Here is a 22697-nt window from a genome sequence, read left to right on the forward strand (position 1 = left end):
ATCGGGAGACTATGTCACAGATGTATGGAGGAGACAGGTTTTGGATAGCTTTGTATAATGGCAACTTTAATGGCAACTTTTGTTAAAAGTAGTAGAAAGACTAAAGCATATACAGCTAGCTCATTAGTGTGGCACAACTCTCTCTGCTTCTAGTGAAATGCAATTACTTCTCATGTAGGAAAACCTTAAATTATACAATTTAGGCAGCCAGTTGCCACCACTAGGGGGTGCTCCCTGCATGCTCTATTATTATGTTACTGTTGCACTTTTGTGTCCATCACATGGCCACCACCTCATAATGTGGTGGTGAGTGTATATAGCGGGTTTAGAAACTAAGCATGATACATACAGGGAAAGAGTCGACTGTGATATATAGCAGGCACCTGCCTCTAACAGCAGCGTCCAAAGCTTGAACCTGCTGAAAGCCAACATCACCACCATTTTCGTATTCGTGTGAAGCCCAGCCCCAGGTTGGAATTCATAGCATTCTATTATTTTCATAAATATCACAATATACTGCAATACAATTGAGGGATAAGTCTAAAAAAATAGACTATAAAGTTAAAAAAAAATTTTAAAAGTGTATAAAAAATGTAATTACTCCCCTTTGGCCCAGATAGAAATAAACAAATTAAAAAAAAAAATCATATTCCTTATTGCCGTGTCTGTGAAAGTCTGATCTATTTCAATGTAAAATTATTCAACCTGTATATATATTAAAAAAAAAAACAAAAAACCCCAACAAAATAAAAATACCAGAATTGTTTTTGATCCCTGGAAGTCCACCAAAATACAGATGGAACCAGTAAAAACTATAGTTTGGAACACAATAAACAAGACTTCATACAGAGGCATCGACAGAAAACTAAACAAGTGCGGGGTCTCAGAAGATGGTGATGCAAACTAATTTTTTATGTTTCTAAAATTAATTTTTTTAAGTCACTAAAATAATAAAAACTATAGAAGTTGGGGGGCGGAGCCAGACATGGCTGAATGAGGAAGCTGCTTCCCTGAGCTCCTCTCTGCAAAATCCCATAACACTGGCCCAAGACATCAAAATGGGCAAATCAACGGGCAAAAAGACTACAGCCCGAACTCCAAAGAAGCCCTCCATGTCTCAAAGCAAAATTGGGACATTTCTAACCCATCCACAGGGCTCTGGCGTCCTGTCCCAGTCTGAGCTGAAAGCGCAGTGGGAATTGAGCGTGCTGATCCCGTGGCTGATCCCAAGATATTGGTGGAGTTGCAGGGGACGTCGGTGGAATCACGGGGGTCCGGGGGAGTCGCGGTGACCACCCACAGCAGTGATGATACGGACCGGGGAATATGCAGAGGAACGGCCGACAACAGGACCCAGAGACGCCATTCCAAGATGGCCGCCACATACCTCCGGGCTGGGCCCTGCAGCGACAGCCGGATGATCCCTCAGCAGCAGCCTCACCATTAGCTGCTCCATTTTCTGCGCCCACGCTGGGAGTGGAGTCCCCCGGCAGCCAGCGGAGGATCGTCCCACCTGCGGTCACCCTCCGGAGCTTGCTGCCTTTTCAGCCGGCAGCACACATGCAGACAGGCTCCGGAGCGGCGCCCGGGAAACATCCACCGGTGCAGTGCTCACAGAATGACAAGTCCCCGCGGCCACCAGTCTCCTGCGCTGTCATCACCTATGGGGGTAAGATAATGAACCCAGACACCCCTGCCTCACTGCATACCGATACTCTCAGCCCGCTGGCAATAGCAGGAACAACAGGGGGGGAGGGGGCACAATCATGGTTAGTGATAGCAACCCCCCAGCACCTGCAAAAGGCACAATTACAGTATATACCAGACATCCCCCCCTGCAACACCGCCATCCCCGGGCACTAATGGGGAGAGGAGGGGATCCTATGGTATACCAGAGTCCCATGAACAGACCAGGGAAATCCTCCAGGGGCACTCTCCCTCTACACCCTCAGCGAGGTGGTCCACTGGCTCTTCATGGGAAAATAGCCCGACGGGCCCGGGAGGCAGCTTGGTGGAAGCCACTAAAGTTCAGTGGAACGAGGGGCCCAGGGCACTGAGGTCCCCCCCACAACAGATTACCACAGTAGCACACTTGGGAGGAGGTGCAAGTATCTCTAGAAGTCCACAAATACTATACGACCCAGCTCTACAGGACTCTATCCGTTCTTTTTCCACAACATCTTTCTCTACTAATGTGATAAACGAGGATCGCCCAGCATCCTTAGCAGACCTGCGGTCCCTTTTACAATCAATTCCTACCAAAAACGACATAGCTGCTCTGGCCAACCAGGTAGTGGCAGAATGTAAGCAAGAATTTGCTCAGCTACGGATGGACCTCTCCTCACTCACCCGCAGGGTGGACGACCTTACAGACCAACAATCAACATCTCAGGTCAACATCCAATCTGTCCAAACCACTTTACAGGACCAATCCAAACAGTTATTTATTCTTCAACAGCATGTGGACGACCTAGAGAATAGAAATCGAAGAAATAATCTGCGTATCAGGGGTCTGCCGGAGTCAATTGCTCCTCCTGACATACCTTCAGTCCTCATTTCAATCTTCAATAAACTGTTAAAGAGACCACCTGGGGCCTCTCTGAAACTCGACAGAGCTTGCGCCCCCCAGATCCGGAGGACCCCCGCCCAAGAGACATCGTATGCAGGGTACACTATTTTGCAGCAAAAGAAGCTATCCTTCAAGCAGCTCGGAAGAAACAGTCCCTAACGTATAATGGATCTACCAAACGCATCATGCCTGATCTTTCGAGACACACCTTGGCTCAAAGGGCTGTTCTCAAACCCTTGTTGGACGTCATCAGAGAAAGGGGTCTCCCGTTCCGTTGGGGTTTCCCCTTTTCTCTGTCGGTACAGAAAAACTCAAGATGGTGGGTAATGCGGTCCCCAGAGGACCTCCCATCTTTTAGAAAGGTGAACAAAATATTCCCAATTTTTCAAAATTTATTACAGTATAAAAAACACACCAAAGTGTAAAAGACAAAAATGGCCATATAGGTCATGTGCACATAAATATTGTCATTGACAGAATAAATGAAGGTATCAACAGGTTCATAAACAGATGATAATAGTAGAGCTAAGGACTTAACTTATAGACTATAGCCAGTTATTCTTTACAACACCATGAATGTGGGGCATAGCAGTCCATACAAGTCCAAGCAATTATGTGCTGTTGCTCTTCAAATGTCCTTTAAAGCAGGGGTGAACCATCAGCCTTCATAATGACAGTAAAATAATTCCACCTCAGGAACTCCACCTCGACGCGTTTCCCCACACAAGAAAGTGTGGTTCATCAGGAGGCCAGAGTGATATGGAAGTCAGATATGCAGGTCCATGGCGTCAGATACAAGGATCCAGGGTGGTTCAGACAATGCTGTGCAAATGGCCACCACAGTCCAAATGAGCGTCATGACATTGTCTGAACCACCCTGAACCACCTGAACCACTGAACCACCTATTTATGTGCACATGACCTATATGGCCATTTTTGTCTTTTACACTTTGGTGTGTTTTTTATACTGTAATAAATTTTGAAGAATTGGGAATATTTTGTTCACCTTTCTAATATTAATATTCCTGGGACACAATTGATCCATAAAGCTTATACCTCCCATCTTTTACCTCATACCTGGGTCTACCCCCAATCAACATCTCTCAATGGCCCACCACCTTGCTCCAACCATGGGTCCCAAGGGGACACCCAGCTCATCCCCATGCAAATCCATCTCCCGACCATGCAAGGGGCCTACCCCCGAGAGAGACTCGCGGCCGTAGACTGGACCGTCCGAGATAAATGACACAAATAGCTGCAGAAGATATGTGGGATTATCCAATGTATCATAAACTTTAGCCAACTAAGTCTAATGACTTTCACATGTCAACTTACGGGTTGCCCAAGGCCCTTATTACTCAAACTTTCGGTTATCTGTGCCGGTGTTTATGGTAATTTCTAATGTTTACAGTATACTAAGGAGCTAAAAACGGTTATGTCTGACCTTTTTCTCCCCCAAGTAGGTTGGGATCCTCTGTCTTGCCCGGGTGAGGCGGACAAGCTCCCCTGGGACGATTGTTCTCAGCTAGTGTTTTGTGCAGGGGCTATATCCCTGCTATTTTTTCTGCTTCAGTTTCTATTTTTCCTCTGTCTTCTACAGATCATACTTCCCTCCTCCTCCCCCAATGGAGGCCGGGACAGGCGAGTCCGTCCTTATATTTCACGTACCTGTAACACTTCATTCTTTTACAGATGGCTAACCTGACAATTGCCTCCTTCAATGCTAAGGGTCTTAACGTGCCGGAGAAGAGAGCACAGATTCTCTACCATTTCCACAAGCATAAGGTGAAAATAGTATGTTTCCAAAAACCCATTTCAAACAGGGACACGCCCCTATCTTAAAGAACAAATACTATCAAACCTGGTTATTTTCAGATAACCCGGAATCCTGCTCAAAGGGAGTGGCGATCGCCATTCACAGGTCTCTCCCCCATCAAATTATAAACTGCACATCAGACGGTACGGGACGATATATTATACTCTCACTGATAGCTGGAGACCAAACCTTCACAATCATAAATGCTTACGCTCCAAACCAGAAACAAGACGACTTTATAGCTAGCCTTGTCGACACTGCGACTCCCCTAATTAGAGGTACAGCAATTCTCTGCAGTGACCTTAATGTTACTCTTGATCCCATATTAGACAACTCCAAAGGGAAATCCAGCATTTCATATACCACCATCAAACGAATCAAAAAAGCCCTGTTAAGTATCCAGCTGTTTGACACTTGGAGAATAACACACCCGTCCGATAGAGACTATAGTTTCTACTCGCCCTCACAAGTTCCTACAGTCGTATAGACAACATCTTTATATAGCACAATGCCCTCCCTTGGGTCCGACATGCTGGAATGGGTAGCATACTGTGGTCAGACCACGCTCCAGTGTACTGCGAGGTGGTGGTCCCTTCCCTCCCAGCTCCTACGGGATCATGGCGGCTTAATGAATCCTTGCTTCTGGACGAGCTCTGTGTTTCTGATGTGCAGACCACGATCACTCGATTTTCAGAGGATCATTTGGCGGACGACACAGCTTCCACGTATAAGTGGGAGGCACTGAAGTGCGTCTTGAGGGGCACCTTCATTAAACACGGGGCCCGCATTAAAAAAGAAAAGGCCCAGAACTTAGCAGAAGCCCTCCGCAAGGTCTCAGGGCTGGAGCTTGCCCATAAGTGAGCTTTATCAGCCGCTACCTTACAGGCCCTCCTGCAGGCCAGACTGCAGGCCAAGAAATTATTAGACTTGTCATACTAGCGCCTGTTGCAAGTGGGAAGGGGAAAATTTTATGAATTTGGGGATAAGCCAGGCAGATTATTGGCCAATGCACTGAAAGAAGGGAGAGCCCACACTCTAATTCCCTGCATTAAAAATTCACGAGATGAAATGCTATATGCTACTCCTGATATTTCTACTGCCTTCCACGCTTACTACTCCAAATTATATAATCTGACCCCTGGGCCTCCTGAGGCAGACTGTGAGCCCCCTACAATGTCCTCTCCCTTTAAACCTCTCAATAAGACCACGATTGAGGACCTTGAGAGACCATTTCTACTGGAGGACATCCTGACAGTAATCCGTGATACACCCGGTAACAAGAGCCCCGGTCCAGACGGATTTCCAGACAAATTTTATAAAGCATTTGCAGAACAGTTAGCTCCTCTAATGCTCCTTTCTTTTAACGCCATATCAGATGAGACCCCATTCCCCCCACACGCCACGACAGCCCATGTGGCTTTACTCCGAAAGCCCGGAAAGGACCCCACTGCATGTAGCAGCTTCAGACTAATATCGTTGCTTAACGTGGATTTGAAGATTTATGCTAAGCTTCTTGCAAATAGACTCAATCCCCTTCTGCCAGACCTGGTGCACTTGGATCAGGTTGGATTCGTCCCTAGTAGAGAAGCAAGGGTCAACACCCTAAAAACCCTAGACCTGATCCAATGCGCCCACACCAAAAAAATCCCCATGATGATGTTATTGTTAGACGCCGAAAAGGCATTCAATAGAATTTCCTGGCACTCAATCTCACAGACTTTGTCCCACGTTGGTTTTGGTCCAACCTTCTCATCCAAAATTCTGGTCTTATATTGTTCCCCGACCGCACATCTTAAAATTAATGGCACTTTGTCGAAACCCTTCAATATCCATAACGGGACTCGACAGGGGTGCCCCCTATCCCCATTACTTTACATCCTAGTCATGGAGCATCTGTTGTCGGCCATCCGACTTAACCCCGACATACAGGGGATCAAAATCGCCACTCAAGAATACAAATGCGCCGCCTTTGCGGACGACCTCCTTATATACCTACAAAACCCACTCACATCCCTTCCACCCTTAATGCAGGAACTCAACCGTTTCAGCAAGTGGTCCAATTTTAAAATCAATTTTGATAAATCAGAAGCCCTAAACATATCACTTCCCCAAACAACAGTAAATGTTGTAAAACCAAACTTCCCTTTCAAATGGCCACCACACGGTAGTATCGGCTACCTAGGTATTATTATCCCATCTGATATAACCAGACTTTTCCAGCTTAACTTTCAAAGTTTTCTCTCCAAGCTTGAGAGGGACCTGGCTGCCTGGCATAGAGGTACCCTCTCGTGGTTTGGCAGGATTAATGCCCTCAGGATGACAGCCCTACCCAGACTGCTCTACATACTCCAGACGGTTCCGGTATATGTCCCGGCGTCGTATTGGGTAAAGTTGCAGCACTTATTTAATCAATTTGTGTGGTCCAAGGGGCGATCCCGTCTCGGGAGGAGTGTTCTGACTAGGACCAGGGGTGCGGGAGGGGTGGGGCTGCCTGACTGTCGGCGTTACTACCTGGCTGCTGCCCACGCCGGGTCCTAGACCTCTTGCATAACTCTGGATCGAAGCTTTGGGTCCATCTAGCACATGACTTGTGCCCCTTATCAATCCCAACCCTGCCGTGGAACTGGCCACTTCTCACCAAACATAAGATAGTAATGTCCTACAGTACCAAACAAACACTGCAATCAGTACACTCAATGCCTTGGAGTAAACGCCTGTTTCAGCCTCGGGGACCTCTTATGCCACTGACGGATAACCCTGACTTTTTGCCAGGGGCATCGTCCAATAATTTTCTGGGAAGCTCAAAACAAAGCCCCCTGAGACTGGGGCAGGTGGCACCAGATGGGGTTCTTCTCCCACTTTTGGAAATTGTGGGGCAAAGAGACTTTAGGTTGCGGTTCTATTTTGAATATGCCCAACTTAAACACTTCATAACCTCGCAGGGGCAAGAGCTGGCTCGTCCCCCACCTCCTACCCCTTTTGAACTTATCTGTACCGGGGTACCTGACTCTAGACATGCAATATCAAGGATTTATGGGATTTTGACAGAAGCAGCAGAGGTACCACTTCCTCGCTTCTGCACTGCATGGGAGGTAGAGCTCAACCAGACATTCTCCAGGGACCAATGGGAACGGTGTTTCCGCTTGCCCCATTAGTCCGTGGTTGCCACGAGAATGCAGGTGACCTGCTACAAAATTCTTTCCAGGTGGTACAGGGTCCCGTCATCCCTTCATATGTGGTGTCCCGAAGTTCCCGACACATGTTGGCGCTGCGGAGCACAGGGCGGTACCATGGCCCATATCTGGTGGTTTTGCCCGAGCTTGACGGCCTTCTGGAGCAAGGTGCTAGTGGGCATCCAAGAGGTTATGAGGACCATAGTCCCTAGTCTCCCTGAGGCAGCCCTATTGTTTATGTTTAAAATACCAGAAAAGACGTATAAAAAATCCCTCACTGGACATCTCCTCAAGACAGTAATCCCACGACGTTGGAAAGACCCCACCCCCCCGACCATAGAGGAATGGGTGACAGAAGTGAATGTAGTACAACGTATGGAGATGGTAATGGCCCAATCGCGGGGTCAGCTAGTGGAAACCTCCTCTAAATGGTTTCAGTGGGAGTCCTTTCTCTCTGACCCAAGGTTCCTAGCCCTCGTCAACCCCCAGTAAACAGGATCCTTGGCATGCTGCACCCTCAATATTTACCTACTTCCCTTTCAGGTCTAAGCTCAATGGATGAGGCATCAGTCCCGGTCACCACACCCCTATCCGTGTCTTGCTCCCTATTGATCTCCCTCCCTTGCCTCCCCCCTCATTTCTGATCTGTTCTCTTCCTTGTTCACTTTTCTTTACTTTTGTTATGCCTTTATTCTCAGAAAGACTCGTTGCCCAAATATTTTTTATTTACAGATGTAAAGTTGTTGAGCCCGAGGCTTTGTTACGCCGTGAAGGCCCCTTGTTTATCAATATTTTATATGATGGACAGTGATATTGTTTGTATTCTCTTCTTTTAAAAACTAATAAAACTTTAAATTGGAAAAAAAACCCAACAAACTATAGAAGTTACATATCACTGTAATCGTACTAACTTGGAAAATCATGACGTCAGGTTATTTATACTGCAAAATATATATTGTAAAAATGAAACCCAAAAAGCAATGGTGGAATTGAGTTTTTCACCATTTCACCCTAACTGGAATGTTTTTTCCGTTGTTCAGTTTATTGCATATCATGTCATTCAAAATTGGAATTCCTACCATTAAAAAATACAGGAAAAAAAGTTATATCAGTTCGAAGAAGAGAAAATAATTGGTAGTTTTCTTAAAGGGTTAAGTGACAGTGAGGAGAAGCTCACATCTCCTATAGTCATCTGTTAGAACGGATCCGTTGGGAAACTGATTTCTGCTGGATCCGTTTTCTTAACATTGGAGTCTATGGACAATGGATCCATTAACAGATTACTATTTAGCCATCCTTTGTACTTGCATTTGTAACGAATCCGTTAACGGATAGCTATTTAACCATCAGTTGTATTTGCATTTGTAACGGATCCGTTAGAAATGGACGATAAATAGAAATCCGTTATTTAACAATGGACAAAAAAGTTAACATTTTTTTCAAATGGATCTTTAACCCATTACTTGCCAAATTAGAAATTTTCATTTTTTTTTTATTAAATGACAGATTTTTAATGAAAAAATAAAATAAAAATTAAAATGAAATTTAAGCAAAATTAATGAATGTAATGTATAAATTAAATGAATTAATTAATGATTAATTAATTTAATTTAATGAATTTTAAGCAAAAGATTAAACTATATGGGAGAGAAAAGGCGCAATAGCGTCTTACCCGATATATTGGGCAAAATCATAAAGAAGTAATGCGCTCACCTGATCGGGTTGTGCCAGTCACAACTCCATTGACAGCAAAAATGAGCGCCCAAGCGGTCCAGCAGCAGCCCTGTTACACAAGTGGAACATCAAAGGAAAAAACTGGAGAAAACAGGTTTTATGCCGCGCTTGAAGACCACAGACATTGATGTCAGAACAGATGATTCTTTTATTATTTCATTCCTACGCGTTTCGGAGACCCCAACTGTCTCCTTCTTCAGGGAAAAAAAAGAAGAAGGAGACAGTTGGGGTCTCCGAAACGCGTAGGAATGAAATAATAAAAGAATCATCTATTCTGACATCAATGTCTGTGGTCTTCAAGCGCGGCATAAAACCTGTTTTCTCCAGTTTTTTCCTTTGAAGCAAAAGATTAGGCATCCCAAAAAAAGGACATTGGTAGATCATAGGTTAACAGATCCTTGACAACGGATGACTACAGGACCCAGCCTAAGCAGAGGTCTTCACAATCAGGAATTGTTGCACAAAGTACTTTAGAGAATTGTATAACTTTTCATTAAATCTAATTAAATGTTTAAATTCTAATTGAAGAGTTATATGAAGCATGAGAACAAAGTTTTGCTATAAACGTTCCCCCAGTCGGATGCACTTACTAGGTTCCTGGACATCCCAGTGTGTGAAGCTTGTATCCCGCTCTTCTTTATCATTTATTAACCAGTTATATTCTCCAGTTTTGTTTTTGTCTTGAAGTGCGATCCAAAAGTCAAAGTTTCTGGGAATGGTCTTGTTAGAAATCAGGTTGTTAATAAAAGCCTGCTCAAACCTACAACAAACCGCAAAAACACGGACATCACTATGTCATGCACTTCTAGTCTATCTCCGTCTTTTATCTTGCAAATGATGACATTTGGCTTCCCTTTACCCACAAGGAGATACATGGAATTGTATCTAGAACTGCTACAGGATTGTGTCGGCTCGGTTCTTTTTTTCCCACATAGGCTATGTGCGCACAGTGCGTTTTTCGCGGCGTTTTTGGGGTGCGTTTTTGGCCTCAAAACTGCAGGAGTTTGCTTCCCCAGCAAAGTCTATGAGTTTTCATTTTTGCTGTCCGCACACATCTGTTTTTTTTACCTGCGTTTTTGAGTTAAAAAAAAAAAATGGACATGTCAGTTCTTTCCTGCGTTTTTCTGCGTTTTCCGCCCATGCAATGCATTTGAAAAACGCAGCAAAACGCAGAGATCAAAAACGCAGCAAAACGCAGCCAAAAACGCACCAAATCGCGACAAAAACGCATGCGTTTTGTGATGCGTTTTTTCGACGCAGGTGCGTTTTTGTGCGTTTTTGGCAGCCAAAAACGCACAAAAACGCAGCGTCAAAAAGACGCAGTGTGCGAACCTAGCCATAAAGTGTCCAAAAAGTAACTATTCCCCACCATTAAAATTAACTCTTTTTTGCTCATGCCACAGGGATTTTGTTACATGAAGAGTGCAGGCCAGCCACCAGCTATGTCTATACTTACCAACATTGGTTTTACTGGAGTAAGGACCACCCCAGAAATGGCTCAGTGTAACCACCCAGTTTTTGATGGTGCTATATAAACCCTAACACTTTTTAGAATTTGCCTGATTACATATGAAAAATTGTGGCAACCCAGCAAATTTTGGGACCGCCTGGTCTCAAAATATCCAACAAAGGAATGGCTTGTAAACCAATAATATTTATCAATAGACAAAAAAGTTAACTTTATTGCAAACGCATCTCTAACAGATCCGTGATAACGGATGACTACTACGGATGAATAATATTTATTAAAGGGAACCTCTCACCAGATTTGGGGCCTATAAGCTGCGGTCACCACCACTGGGCTCTTATACATAGCATTCTAATATGCTGTATAAGAGCCCAGGCCGCTGTGTAGAATGTAAAAAGCACTTTATAATACTCACCTAATACGGTTGCTGCGGTGGAGTTAGGTCATATGGGCGTCTCCGGTGCTGGCGCCTCCTCTTTTAGCCATCTTCGTCCTCCTTCTGAAGCCTGGGTGAATGATGCGTCCTACGTCATACCCACTCTCCGGTCCCGCGCTGGCGCACTACAATACTATTTTGTGCCCTGCTCAGGGCAGATCAAAGTGCGCCTGAGCAGGACCTCAATGCCGGCCTGTGTAGATGACGTAGAACGCGTCATGCACCCCGGCTTCAGAAGAAGGATAACAAAGATGGCCAAAAGAGGAGGAGCCGGCACCAGAGATCGAAGACGCCCATATGACCCAACGCCACCGCACCTCTCCTTAGGTGAGTATTATAAAGTGTTTTTTGCATTCTACACAGCGGCCTGGGCTCTTATATACAGCATGTTAGAATACTGTATATAAGAGCCCACTGGTGACAGGTTCCCTTTAAGGAGATTTCATGGACAGAAGATTTTTCACTTTTTAGACATATTTCCTTAGCTTTCTCTATTGGATAGGAAAACACGAAGTAAAAGCTTGAAAGTCCAAAAAAGCCACAAAAATGATTGTAAAAGCACATGCCGTTTGTTTTTTAAAAGCGCAATTTTAAAAAATCCGTGTGAGAAAAGCTTTAAAAGACGTCAAGTGTGGAGGTGAGCCTTTTAGCTGTCGTGCCCCGTGGCATAGTATGGGAAAGGGAAGTCCGGGCACAAAACTCTTAAGGCCATTTTACACACAGAGATAAATCTGCGGCAGATCTGCATGTGCGATCTCGAAAGATCACACTTGCGATCTAGAATTTCACATCGCAAACGAGATCGCTAGCGATGTCGCAGCATGTAAAGTACCCTAATCAGTGCCAGGTTTGTGGCTGTGTACAAATGGAACAATATGTTCACGATTTCACTGCAAGAACAGATCTGCCAAAGATTTATCTCTGTGTGTAAAGTGGCCTTTAGGGGCGCAAAGTTTTAAGAGAAAGTAAAAAAAGTACTACTCTCTTTGTTTTGCTTTTGAAAGTTTGCACTTCCAAGAATTGGTGTCGCTAGAGCTGAAGAACAGGGGCATGGAACAGCATGCATCGGACATCTGGATCTCCAGGCGAGCGCTATTTTAATTCTGTTCCATGCTGTCATGACTGTGTCACGGCCTGATGTGATCTTTGTGGGATCTGGGATCAGAATGTCAAAGCGTATTGTTGATCACAGATCCTCTTTAGCGCCCACTCATTGTTTACCCTGACTTAGAGCATATTTAATTCCATCCAGTACTGAAGGGGATAAGGTTCATTTCTATCCTGCATTGATCTAACAGATAGTTGTAATCTCAGCTGCAGCCACTCCCTTCTGCTATATCTTTCGGCTCTTCATTGCCCCCTATGCCAGCTATAGCTCTTATCTATGTTGTTCCCTTTGAAGGAGCCAGGCTCAGGAAAAGCTGACGTGTTGCTTCTGCTGCAGCTGATAAGTTTCTGCTGGAGAAGCTGAAGTGTTGCTTCTGCTGCAGCTGATAAGTTCTTGCTGGAGAAGCTGAGGTGTTGCTTCTACTGCACCTGATAAGTTCCTGCTGGAGAAGCTGAGGTGTTGCTTCTACTGCAGCTGATAAGTTCTTGCTGGAGAAACTGAGGTGTTGCTTCTGCTGCAGCTGATAAGTTCCTGCTGGAGAAGCTGAGGTGTTGCTTCTGCTGCAGCTGATAAGTTCCTGCTAGAAAATCTGTGGAGTGTAATTTGTTGTGTCTTTCTCCACCTGTTCATCTTACCTTCCTCGTGTTGTCTTATTGCAGTGATGAGACTAGCATCTCGCTGGTCTTCACTAGTCAGGGTGAGTTCACGGCACGCGAGGGCCTAGGCACATGACGGCGCACGGGGGAAGGACCTGTTTAGGGACGTTGGGGATCAGCCTCCGGTGAGTGTTATTAGATGACCCCGCTCCGATCTCCTAAGCGCCAGGACCTTCCATTGTATTGCTCCTGTGGTAGTCCCTCTGTGTTGTGCCGCTCGCTGGGAGACTTAAAGCCCCCAAGATATTAGCAGAGGGCACAATGTCACTTCTTTGCGTCACCTGTGGCGGGTCACTCTATTTGCAGAGCAGGAAGGGAATTCATAATAAAGCTTTAACTTTAATTTTTTGCAAAGGTGGCACAAAGATAACATTAGTGCTTTTGGAGTGAACACTTGGGGGGGGGGTCATTTTTACTAGTAAAAGAGTAATAAGGGATCGGTCAATACATTCTAAAGTGGACACTCAGGGTGCATTATTTGTTTTAAAGGGAACCTGTCACCAGTTTTTTGACTATTAAACCAAAAGTGTCCCCTTCTGCAGCTCCTGGGCTGCATTCTCTGAAGGTGCACCTTGTTGCTGACTCCCCCTTGCAGACCTCAAAAAGAACTTTATAAAATCTCACCGTGTTGTATGATAATGAGCTGTGTTGGCCAGATGGGCGGGCTCTATTTTGGCTCCTGTCCCTCCTTGTGGCCTTGCTCGCCGTCCTCCTGTCATGATTGACAAGGATGGCGCCGCCGTTATCATCCATGCTGCTGGCCAAGTCTCACGCAGGCGCAGTTTCCTCTGCCCCTATCACGGGCTGAACATAAAAACAGTTTCCCTCGCGCACGCCGGTGATGTATCTGCCCAGGCGTGAGATCATGGTTGTGTACGAGGATGACGCTGCTGGTCAGGTCATGCACAGCGCCGACCGCGCCGGCACTGATACATCACCGGCGCGCGCGAGAGAAACTCTTTTTATACTTGGCCCGCGATAGGGGCAGAGCGAACTGCGCCTGCGCGAGACTTGGCCAGCAGCATGGATGATGACGGCGGCGCCATCCTTGTCAAACATGACAGGAGGATGGGCGCAAGAAGGGACAGGAGCCGAAATAGAGCCCACCCATCTGGCCAACACAGCTCATTAGCATACAAATCAGTGAGATTTTATAAAGTTGTTTTTGGGGTCTGCAAGGGGGAGGTCAGCAACAAGGTGCACCTTCATAGAATGCAGCCCAGGAGCTGCAGAAGGTGATAATTCTGGTTTAATAGTCAAAAAACTAGTGACAGGTTCCCTTTAAGTTGGAATTTCTTGAACCTTATTACTGGTTTCGTGGACACAATATTTGCCTTGTCTTTTGCGCCATTGGTTGGATAAAGGTAAAACATACCTGTTGGTTATAGTTGCTGGGGGGCAGCTGCAATCACTTTTAACTTGCAGGAAAGTTTGATCTCGTAAGTCGATCCCATAACAATAAGCACCGTGTCTTTCCCAATCCTATAAAAAGAATAATGTCCATTAAAAAGGTAAAGAACATCTGTACATCAATGTAATCAAGTGGCGTAAACTCCCCCCCCCCAAAAAAAAACAGAAAAAAAAATTGGGGGGCTTCCTCCACAATCACTAAGTGATCACTGAATTCTAAACTTTAGAACAAAACACGGAGGGGCGCGGTCCGGCATCCTTATCTGTTCATAAAGGTTCTTTAAACCCCTGACCCATTTCTTATTAATTGGGCTGAAGTCGCAATTTCTGCACAGCGTCAGGTTGTAAGTGGCACAGCGCAGATAACGATATCCTCTGCGGTTTACTGGCTGTGCAGGGCGTCTAACAACAAATAAAATGAGAAATGTCTGTTTATATTACTCTATCTATACTTCTATATGAGAAGCGCAAAAATGCAAATATAAGCAAATAAACGCCATAGCAGTTCTTGTTTGCCCAGATGTTATATATTTGCTTTTCTGACCTTTGCATTGAAAGTTAAGCACAGTCAATGTCACATGTTTATTTTCAGGACAATGTAATGATTTTTATACTATGATCATTTTAACTCCTTCTCGCCATAGCCAATTTACATTTTCACTCTTTTGTTTTCTCCTCCGATTCTTCCAAGAGCCATTACTTTTTTATTGCTTCATCCACAGAGACACATGGGAACTTGTTTTCTGCAGGAAAAGTTGTACTTTTGAAAGACACCATCATTTTATCATATGACGTACTTAGGGAACTTGAACCTGCAACCATTCAATCTCTTGTACTTATACATAGCAATAAGACAGAATTACTAAGTACTGCCGTCATGTATAGCCATCATGACAGGTACGGGGAGGGTCTTCAGCAGACCCCCGGCTGTCGTAGCAACCCATCGGTGCCTTACGATCACAAGATGGGCACTTAAAATGACACCCCCCCTTGCCTACTTGCATTACATGGCCAGTATCAGATTGATAGCGGCATTTAACAGGTTAACAGCTCTACCCGTGGCTGTTAGGGGCAGATGATGGTTAAATAGCACAGCCAGCATCTGCCATGAAAGATGCTAGCGAGCCTGCATCAAAGCCAGGAACTGGCATATGACATAACTGTACATCATATGTCGGGAAGAGGTTAAATACATGCTCTTAAAGTTTTTTTCCAACAAAGCTAACATTTTTTACATAGCACAGTACCTGTTAATATACTGTACCAGCCCAACGTCAAGTTTTCTTCATTTACTTGTGGATTTTTTTCCCTTTCCTTTTGCCCTTCTGTACATACAGCTTCACAATGCAGAAAGAAGTTCCATTCTTATCTGCTAAAACTACATTTCTCGTAGCACCCTGCTTCTCCACAGTGCTGCAGATCCCTCCCTCTGCTCACTTAGCACACTGCTTCTCCTCATAGCTGTAAGTCCTTCCCTCTGCTCCCCTAGCACTCTGCTTCTCTTCAGTGCTGCAGGTTCCCCCCTCTGCTTCCTTAGCACCCTGCTTCTTCTCAGTGCTGCAGGTCCCTCCCTCTGCTCACACAGCACCCTGCTTCTCAGTGCTGTAGGTCCTTCCCTCTGCTCCTTTAACTCCTTGCTTCATCTCAGTGCTGCAGGTCCCTCCCGCTGCTCCTTTAGCACTCTGCTTCTCCTCAGTGCTGCAAGTCCCTTCCTCTACTCCCCTAGCACTCTGCTTCTCCTCAGTGCTGCAGATCCTTCCCTCTGCTCCCTTAGCACCCTGCTTCTCTTCACTGCTGCAGGTCCCTCCCTCTGCTGCCCTAGCACCCTGCTTCTCCTCAGTATTGCAGATTCCTCGCTCTGCTCCCTTAGCACCCTGCTTCTCCTCAGTGCTGCAGGTTCCTTGCTCTGTTCCCTTAGCACCCTGCTTCTCCTCAGTGCTGCAGGTCCCTTCATCTGCTCCCTTGTGTGCTTACTAATACAGATAGATCTTAACATGTGAAATTTATATTTATATGGATGAGGTGACCATGTTGAATGTAGTGGCTATAACTATTTACAAACTGCACATTTCACTGGTGATTCATGTGATTCCCCTCTGCATCTATAGCAGAGCTGAGCACAGAATAGCTGAGCTTTCCTTCCACGCGGATGTCAGGGCAATGAGTAAACCATGAGATTATCTATGTTTTATTTGACAGGGTCATAGGTACATCTGTCTTTCATCATAAATCAGATTTCCTGGATGAAATATTTGCTTATGAATTTACCTCTGCACATTCTTCATCAGTAGCGTCTCTTGCCTTCAATAGACCGGTTTTCTTACAGACTGAGAACAGTTTACCTTTGCAAGGTCTCACTTTCCAGTTTCCATCCTAAATAAAACAAAAAAAGATTTGTTTCTATTTATACATTATATTGCATTAGTTATATTTATACATGTTAGCAACCTGAAGGGGTCATGATCCACCTATTCCAAAATGCTGAATGGTATGTGCTGAGGTGCGCTATAACCCTGACTGCCTGTCCGGAAATAATTCGGCAGCTTTTCTGTTAAAGACGCATAATAAAATGAAAATTAAGTCCTGTAGTGTGTACTGAGGTTGTCTCTTCCCTAGTTTTGTCATAGTTTACAAAAAAACTGGAAAGTTCAAAAAAGTTCCCTTCCCCCTTCCCTCATACTGAAAACTAGCAACCGCATACTGCATTGCCCTGGGGACTGGAATTTGACCCTTTTGTAGTACAAATTTGGCACATATGCTCATTGATTACACCGAGCTGATCGAAAAGGTATTTCTTGTATCGAGAAACCTCCCGCACTAAGTCCAAGGACCAAAAAAGATCTTATAGGAAACCGTCATTATTATTATGTTTTGCTTGTATAGCACCATCATATTACAGGAGGGTAACGACATTGCAAAAATTCCACCGGAGTGTTTTACGTAAGAAAACTATGACAAAAATGTCTTATTGATGCAACATGAGAGAGTGCGTTGGGCATGCTCTGTGACATGGGAGAGTGTGGTGGCGGGCATGCTCTGTGACATGGGAGAGTGTGGTGGGCATGCTCTGTGACATGGGAGAGTGTGGTGGGCATGCTCTGTGACATGGGATAGTATGGTGGGCATGCTCTGTGACATGGGAGAGTGTGGTGGGCATGCTCTGTGACATGGGAGAGTGTGGTGGGCATGCTCTGTGACATGGGAGAGTGCGGTGGGCATGCTCTGTGACATGGGAGAGTATGGTGGGCATGCTCTGTGACATGGGAGAGTGTGGTGGGCATGCTCTGTGACATGGGATAGTATGGTGGGCATGCTCTGTGACATGGGAGAGTGCAGTTGGCATACTCTGTGACATGGGAGAGTGCGGTGGGCATGCTCTGTGACATGGGAGAGTATGGTGGGCATGCTCTGTGACATGGGAGAGTGTGGTGGGCATGCTAAGTGACATGGGAGAGTGTGGTGGGCATGCTATGTGACATGGGAGAGTGTGGTGGGGATGCTCTTTGACATGGGATAGTATGGTGGGCATGCTCTGTGACATGGGAGAGTATGGTGGGCATGCTCTGTGACATGGTAGAGTATGGTGGGCATGCTCTGTGACATGGGAGAGTGTGGTGGGCATGCTATGTGACATGGGAGAGTGTGGTGGGCATGCTATGTGACATGGGAGAGTGTGGTGGGCATGCTATGTGACATGGGAGAGTGTGGTGGGCATGCTAAGTGACATGGGAGAGTGTGGTGGGGATGCTCTTTGACATGGGATAGTATGGTGGGCATGCTCTGTGACATGGGAGAGTGTGGTGGGCATGCTGTGAATGGGAGAGTGTGGTGGGCATGTTGTGAATGGGAGAGTGTGGATGGCATGTTGTGAATGGGAGAGTGTGGTGGGCATGCTGTGAATGGGAGAGTGTGGTGGGCATGCTGTGAATGGGAGAGTGTGGTGGGCATGTTGTGAATGGGAGAGTGTGGATGGCATGTTGTGAATGGGAGAGTGTGGTGGGCATGCTGTGAATGGGAGAGTGTGGTGGGCATGTTGTGAATGGGAGAGTGTGGATGGCATGTTGTGAATGGGAGAGTGTGGTGGGCATGTTGTGAATGGGAGAGTGTGGTGGGCATGCTGTGAATGGGAGAGTGTGGTGGGAGAAGTTACACTGTTCCCATACCCGCCCAGCCTTATACCATACTACAACAATTGGTATCAACTTTTGAAACATTTCAAGAACCTATGTAGAGTATATTACACTAAAACAGGAACTTCTGAAAGCAAACAAAAAAAAAACAACAGAAAACCCCCAAATATTATCTTACAGCTGTTTGTGCCGACACACAGAGGTCACTGCCCTCTCGGCTGATGTTGGGTTCATGTCTCTGCCACGCGGTGAAGGTCACTGTGGAGCCATCCGACCATTGAAACTGAACTGGATCCCTATTTTTAGAGCTCAGTCCAATCCAGGCTTCACTTACATTCTCTGGAATAACGAAAAAGAGTTAGAACTTCAGCCTCATTCAGACATCAGTGATATTTCATATTTGCAAAACATTGGTACGAGTGTCATCAGGGTGTTTCACGTATGGAAAAATAAATAACCTACAAAGCTTCTCCTATACATTGCAATTTTACTCATGGACTGCTCATTGATGCCATCCGTGTGCTGTCTGGGACCCAGACTTGTACGGCTGATGTCTATCCATGAGCTGATAAAAAACGGACATGTCTCCATGATTTTTTTGGGGGATACTTAGTCCGCAAAAAAGTACAGACATGTGAACAGCCCCGTAGACTATAATAGGTTTGTGCTCTCTGGACGGCAATTAAAAGAAAAATCATGCATCTGTAAGGAGGTGGTTGGAGAATTCCTCCCCCTGAAGACCCTGGCCGAAATGTTCTTATTAGTTGTAATTTAATACTTGGAAGATTTTATGCTGTTATCTTATATGAGTATGTAGTGAGTGCGCCAAAGCCAACTAGTGCCCGGAATAGATTATAGCAATGGATATAGTGTACGGTCATATGTTTTAAGTGTGATGTTAGATGCAGAGTTGGCAGAGCGGTTCACAGATACAGCAGAGCTGGGGAAGTTGCTGGATAGATAGGGCTGGTGAAGTGCAGTAGGGCTGGGTAGTTCGACTGCATTGTCACCGCAGGTGCACCAGGTGTACAATATGGGTTTCACCCCTGGGAGGAGTTGTGGGCACTAGATCCCTGGAAAGTGGGAAGTATTGACAGATAGAAGAGATGTCTGCCTAAGGGCGGCTTTGCACATTGCAACATCGCACGTGCGATGTCGGTGGGGTCAAATCGAAAGTGACGCACTTCCGGCGTCACTTTCGAGATCGTAGTGTGTAAATGCTAGATGATACGATTAATGAGCGCAAAAGCGTCGTTATCGTATCATCGTTGCAGGCTCCGACTTTTTCATAATTATGCTGCAGCGACAGGTACGATGTAGTTCCTCGCTCCTGCGGCTGCACACATCGCTGTGTATGAAGCCGCAGGAGTGAGGAACATCTCCTTACCTGCCGCCGGCTGCTATGCGGAAGGAGGAGGTGGGCGGGATGTTTACATCTTGCTCATCTCCGCCCCTCCGCCGCTATTGGCCGCCTGCCGTGTGACGTCGCTATGACGCCGCACGACCCGCCCCCTTAGGAAGGAGGTGGTTTGCCGGCCAGAGCGACAGTCGCAGGGCAGGTGAGTGCATGTGAAGCTGCCGTAGCGATAATTTTCGCTACGCCAGCTATCACAAGATATCGTACCTGCGACGGGGGCGGGGACTATCGCGTGCGACATCGCAGCATCGGCTTGCAAAGTGCAAAGCCCGCCTAAGGGGTAGGTTGTGTGGTGTCATCGGTGGACCAATCCCTCCTACGAGCAGCTCTGTTGTCGGTGGCTTGCTGGGTGACGGAGGGTGATCTGTGGGTTCCATCGGGCACCAGGACGAGAGAGAGCGAGACAGCTGGTAACAGAGGGCAGCCATAAGAAGTACAGCGTAGTGCTAGAGGGCACAGGACGAGAGATAAAGAAAAAGGAAACAGAAAGTTGTAGATAAAGAGAAATGAAACTAAAAGTAACCGATTAAGTGGCAGAATTCTAAAAGGGAATGTATCTTGTATGTGAAGTCTACCATCTTCAAAAGTTTCAGTAAAAGTTGTGTTGAGAAAAAGAGAAACCGTCTGTGTCATCTCCTGATTGTTCCCAAATGTAAAGAAGAAAGAAGAGACGAGGTTACCCCGAAACGTAAGAGGACGAAGCCGAGATGTTCACAGGTCCGATCATCTGTAACAGGGGCCGGGGGGGGAGGTCACCTGAGACCCTGACCACGACTACAGCGCCTCCTGTGCCACCTCTTTACACATCCAACATTTTTTATGGACACATGCAGCAATGATTTATCTGTGCAGAGTTATGGAATATCAGTGCTACATAAATAAAGGATAAAAAAAATGAAAAGATGGTTAAATCCTCACCATGATGAAGGAGATGAACTAGAAATTCCACATCTGCCAGTGAGTTCACGCTCATTAATTCTCCTCCATCAGAGTGACAGGCAGCAGATGCTTCAGACCAGCTGAAGTCTTTCTGGAGTTTCGTACAGCGCTGGTTGTAAGGGATCCAATCAGGCTCACACTGCGTGGGGTAAAACTTCCAGGTTTCTTATATATCAGGCATGAAATGCAGAGGGAACAACAGATCATTTTAGAGTCATTTCAGACATTTATTGTCATGATTCCTCCGCTCAATGTGTCTTGGATGCAGTGAGTGACAGTTTTGCAGCACCATGGAATCTGGGCGGTGCTGAGCTGTCAGTTTGGTGAGTGGCAGCCCAGTCGTCCAATCGGGTGCAGGGGCATGGTGAGCTGTCAGTATGTTGATTGACAGGTCAGCCGCTATCCAATCTGAGACCGGGAGGTCCTGACCTTCTTCAGGTGTTTCGAGTTCTGAGTGATTGCCAGCTACTTAGCTGAGCAGTAAGCCCCAGGTCATTGGTAGTCATTGCATTTTCTATTCGGTGCATGTTGGCCTCATTTATCGGTGCTGTGTGTTTTAATCTATTGCTGCCAGACTTTGGACTTGTTCTGACCACCCTTTTGCCTTGCCCCTTTGCTTTGATCCTCTGTCCTCTTGGTATTCTGACCCTCGACCATGATCTGACTACACCTTTGCTTTCCCTTACGTTCACAACGTGCTCTCTTGGTATCTGACCCCGGAACGTTTGACTACCCTGTCTCATGGCTTATCTGTGAGTAGTAACTAGCGTCACATTTATAAGTACTAATGATGGGCGAGAAGTACAATGCTCGGTACTCGAAATGACGATTGAACACTACGATGCTCGGGTGCTTTTTACTCAAGTCGAGCCGGTCAGATGCTTGGACGCTCAACTCGCGTAACGAGTATAGTGGAAGTCAATGATTGGGCAGTGCAGCTCTCTGCCCATATACAGACAGCCGTAAACAGATCATTTCCGGGGGAGGGTTTATTTTGGACACATTACATCTGAAAACCTTGTTTTTACCCCCTCTGAGAGTCATTCAGAGACTGCAAGTGGCTCTCACAGGGAAGCCGGCTTGCATTATTTAGCGAAGCGAGCCTGTGCTTTGTGTGAGATGTTTCATGAATGACACATCCGAGCACCCGCAGAGCACAAAGCGTACTTGAGCACCCCGATGATTGATCGAGTATTGCTCAGTGGTGAGCACACTCCCCCATCATTAATAAGTACTAATATCTTTATATAAACTTCTCAATGATTAAAGTTACAACACCAAGGAGGAAAAGTCGTGAAGTTGCGGAGATCACAGGATGGATATATGTTTATTTAGTGTTGCATATGACCATAAATGCCCACACTTACAGCCTTAGCTGCTGTCAATGAGGTTGTTAATGGACGTCTGAGAAATGTTCTACTCCAATGAAAGTTCTTGGGAAAAATCATCAAGATCCGCTGCTGGCAGCTCCCTGTGCAATTGTCCATCAATGATGACTCAGATGTGATGGATGGGAGACAAGTCAGGAGATACTGCAGGCCATGGGAGCATGTTTAGGACACATATGATGCTCACAGTAGCCCAAGAAACATATGACCTGGGGGTGCCGTGTTTAAAAATGACTTCTGAGACACTTTCACAAACTCGTGAAGACCTCTTCATGATGGCATTGCCTGCGTGGTCTCTGGACCAATCTTTGTCTATCCAACTGTCACGGTCGTCTCTCTGTATTATGAGACTAGTGACAGATTCAGGACTCGAGAGTCATTTTCCATTCTTGACTCTCAATATTAACCCCTTTACGACCGCCGATACGCCTTTTAACGGCGGTAAATAAGGGT

The 22697-nt window shown here is 45.8% G+C and overlaps 1 protein-coding gene across 1 annotated transcript in view; it reads right to left on the reverse strand.

Moving 5' to 3' along the window:
* Positions 1 to 22697, reverse strand: part of PLA2R1 (phospholipase A2 receptor 1) — an 86196-nt gene that overhangs the window by 45752 nt on the left and 17747 nt on the right. The window contains exons 6-10 of the mRNA XM_075318826.1: positions 20836 to 21021; positions 18679 to 18839; positions 16639 to 16743; positions 14336 to 14442; positions 9883 to 10052 (exon numbers count right to left, since the gene is read on the reverse strand). Coding sequence (XP_075174941.1) covers positions 9883 to 10052; positions 14336 to 14442; positions 16639 to 16743; positions 18679 to 18839; positions 20836 to 21021 — 729 coding nt within the window. The remainder of the gene's footprint in view (positions 1 to 9882; positions 10053 to 14335; positions 14443 to 16638; positions 16744 to 18678; positions 18840 to 20835; positions 21022 to 22697) is intronic.

This window comes from Anomaloglossus baeobatrachus, chromosome 7, assembly GCF_048569485.1.
Source record: "Anomaloglossus baeobatrachus isolate aAnoBae1 chromosome 7, aAnoBae1.hap1, whole genome shotgun sequence".
Taxonomy (NCBI): Eukaryota; Metazoa; Chordata; class Amphibia; order Anura; family Aromobatidae; genus Anomaloglossus; species Anomaloglossus baeobatrachus.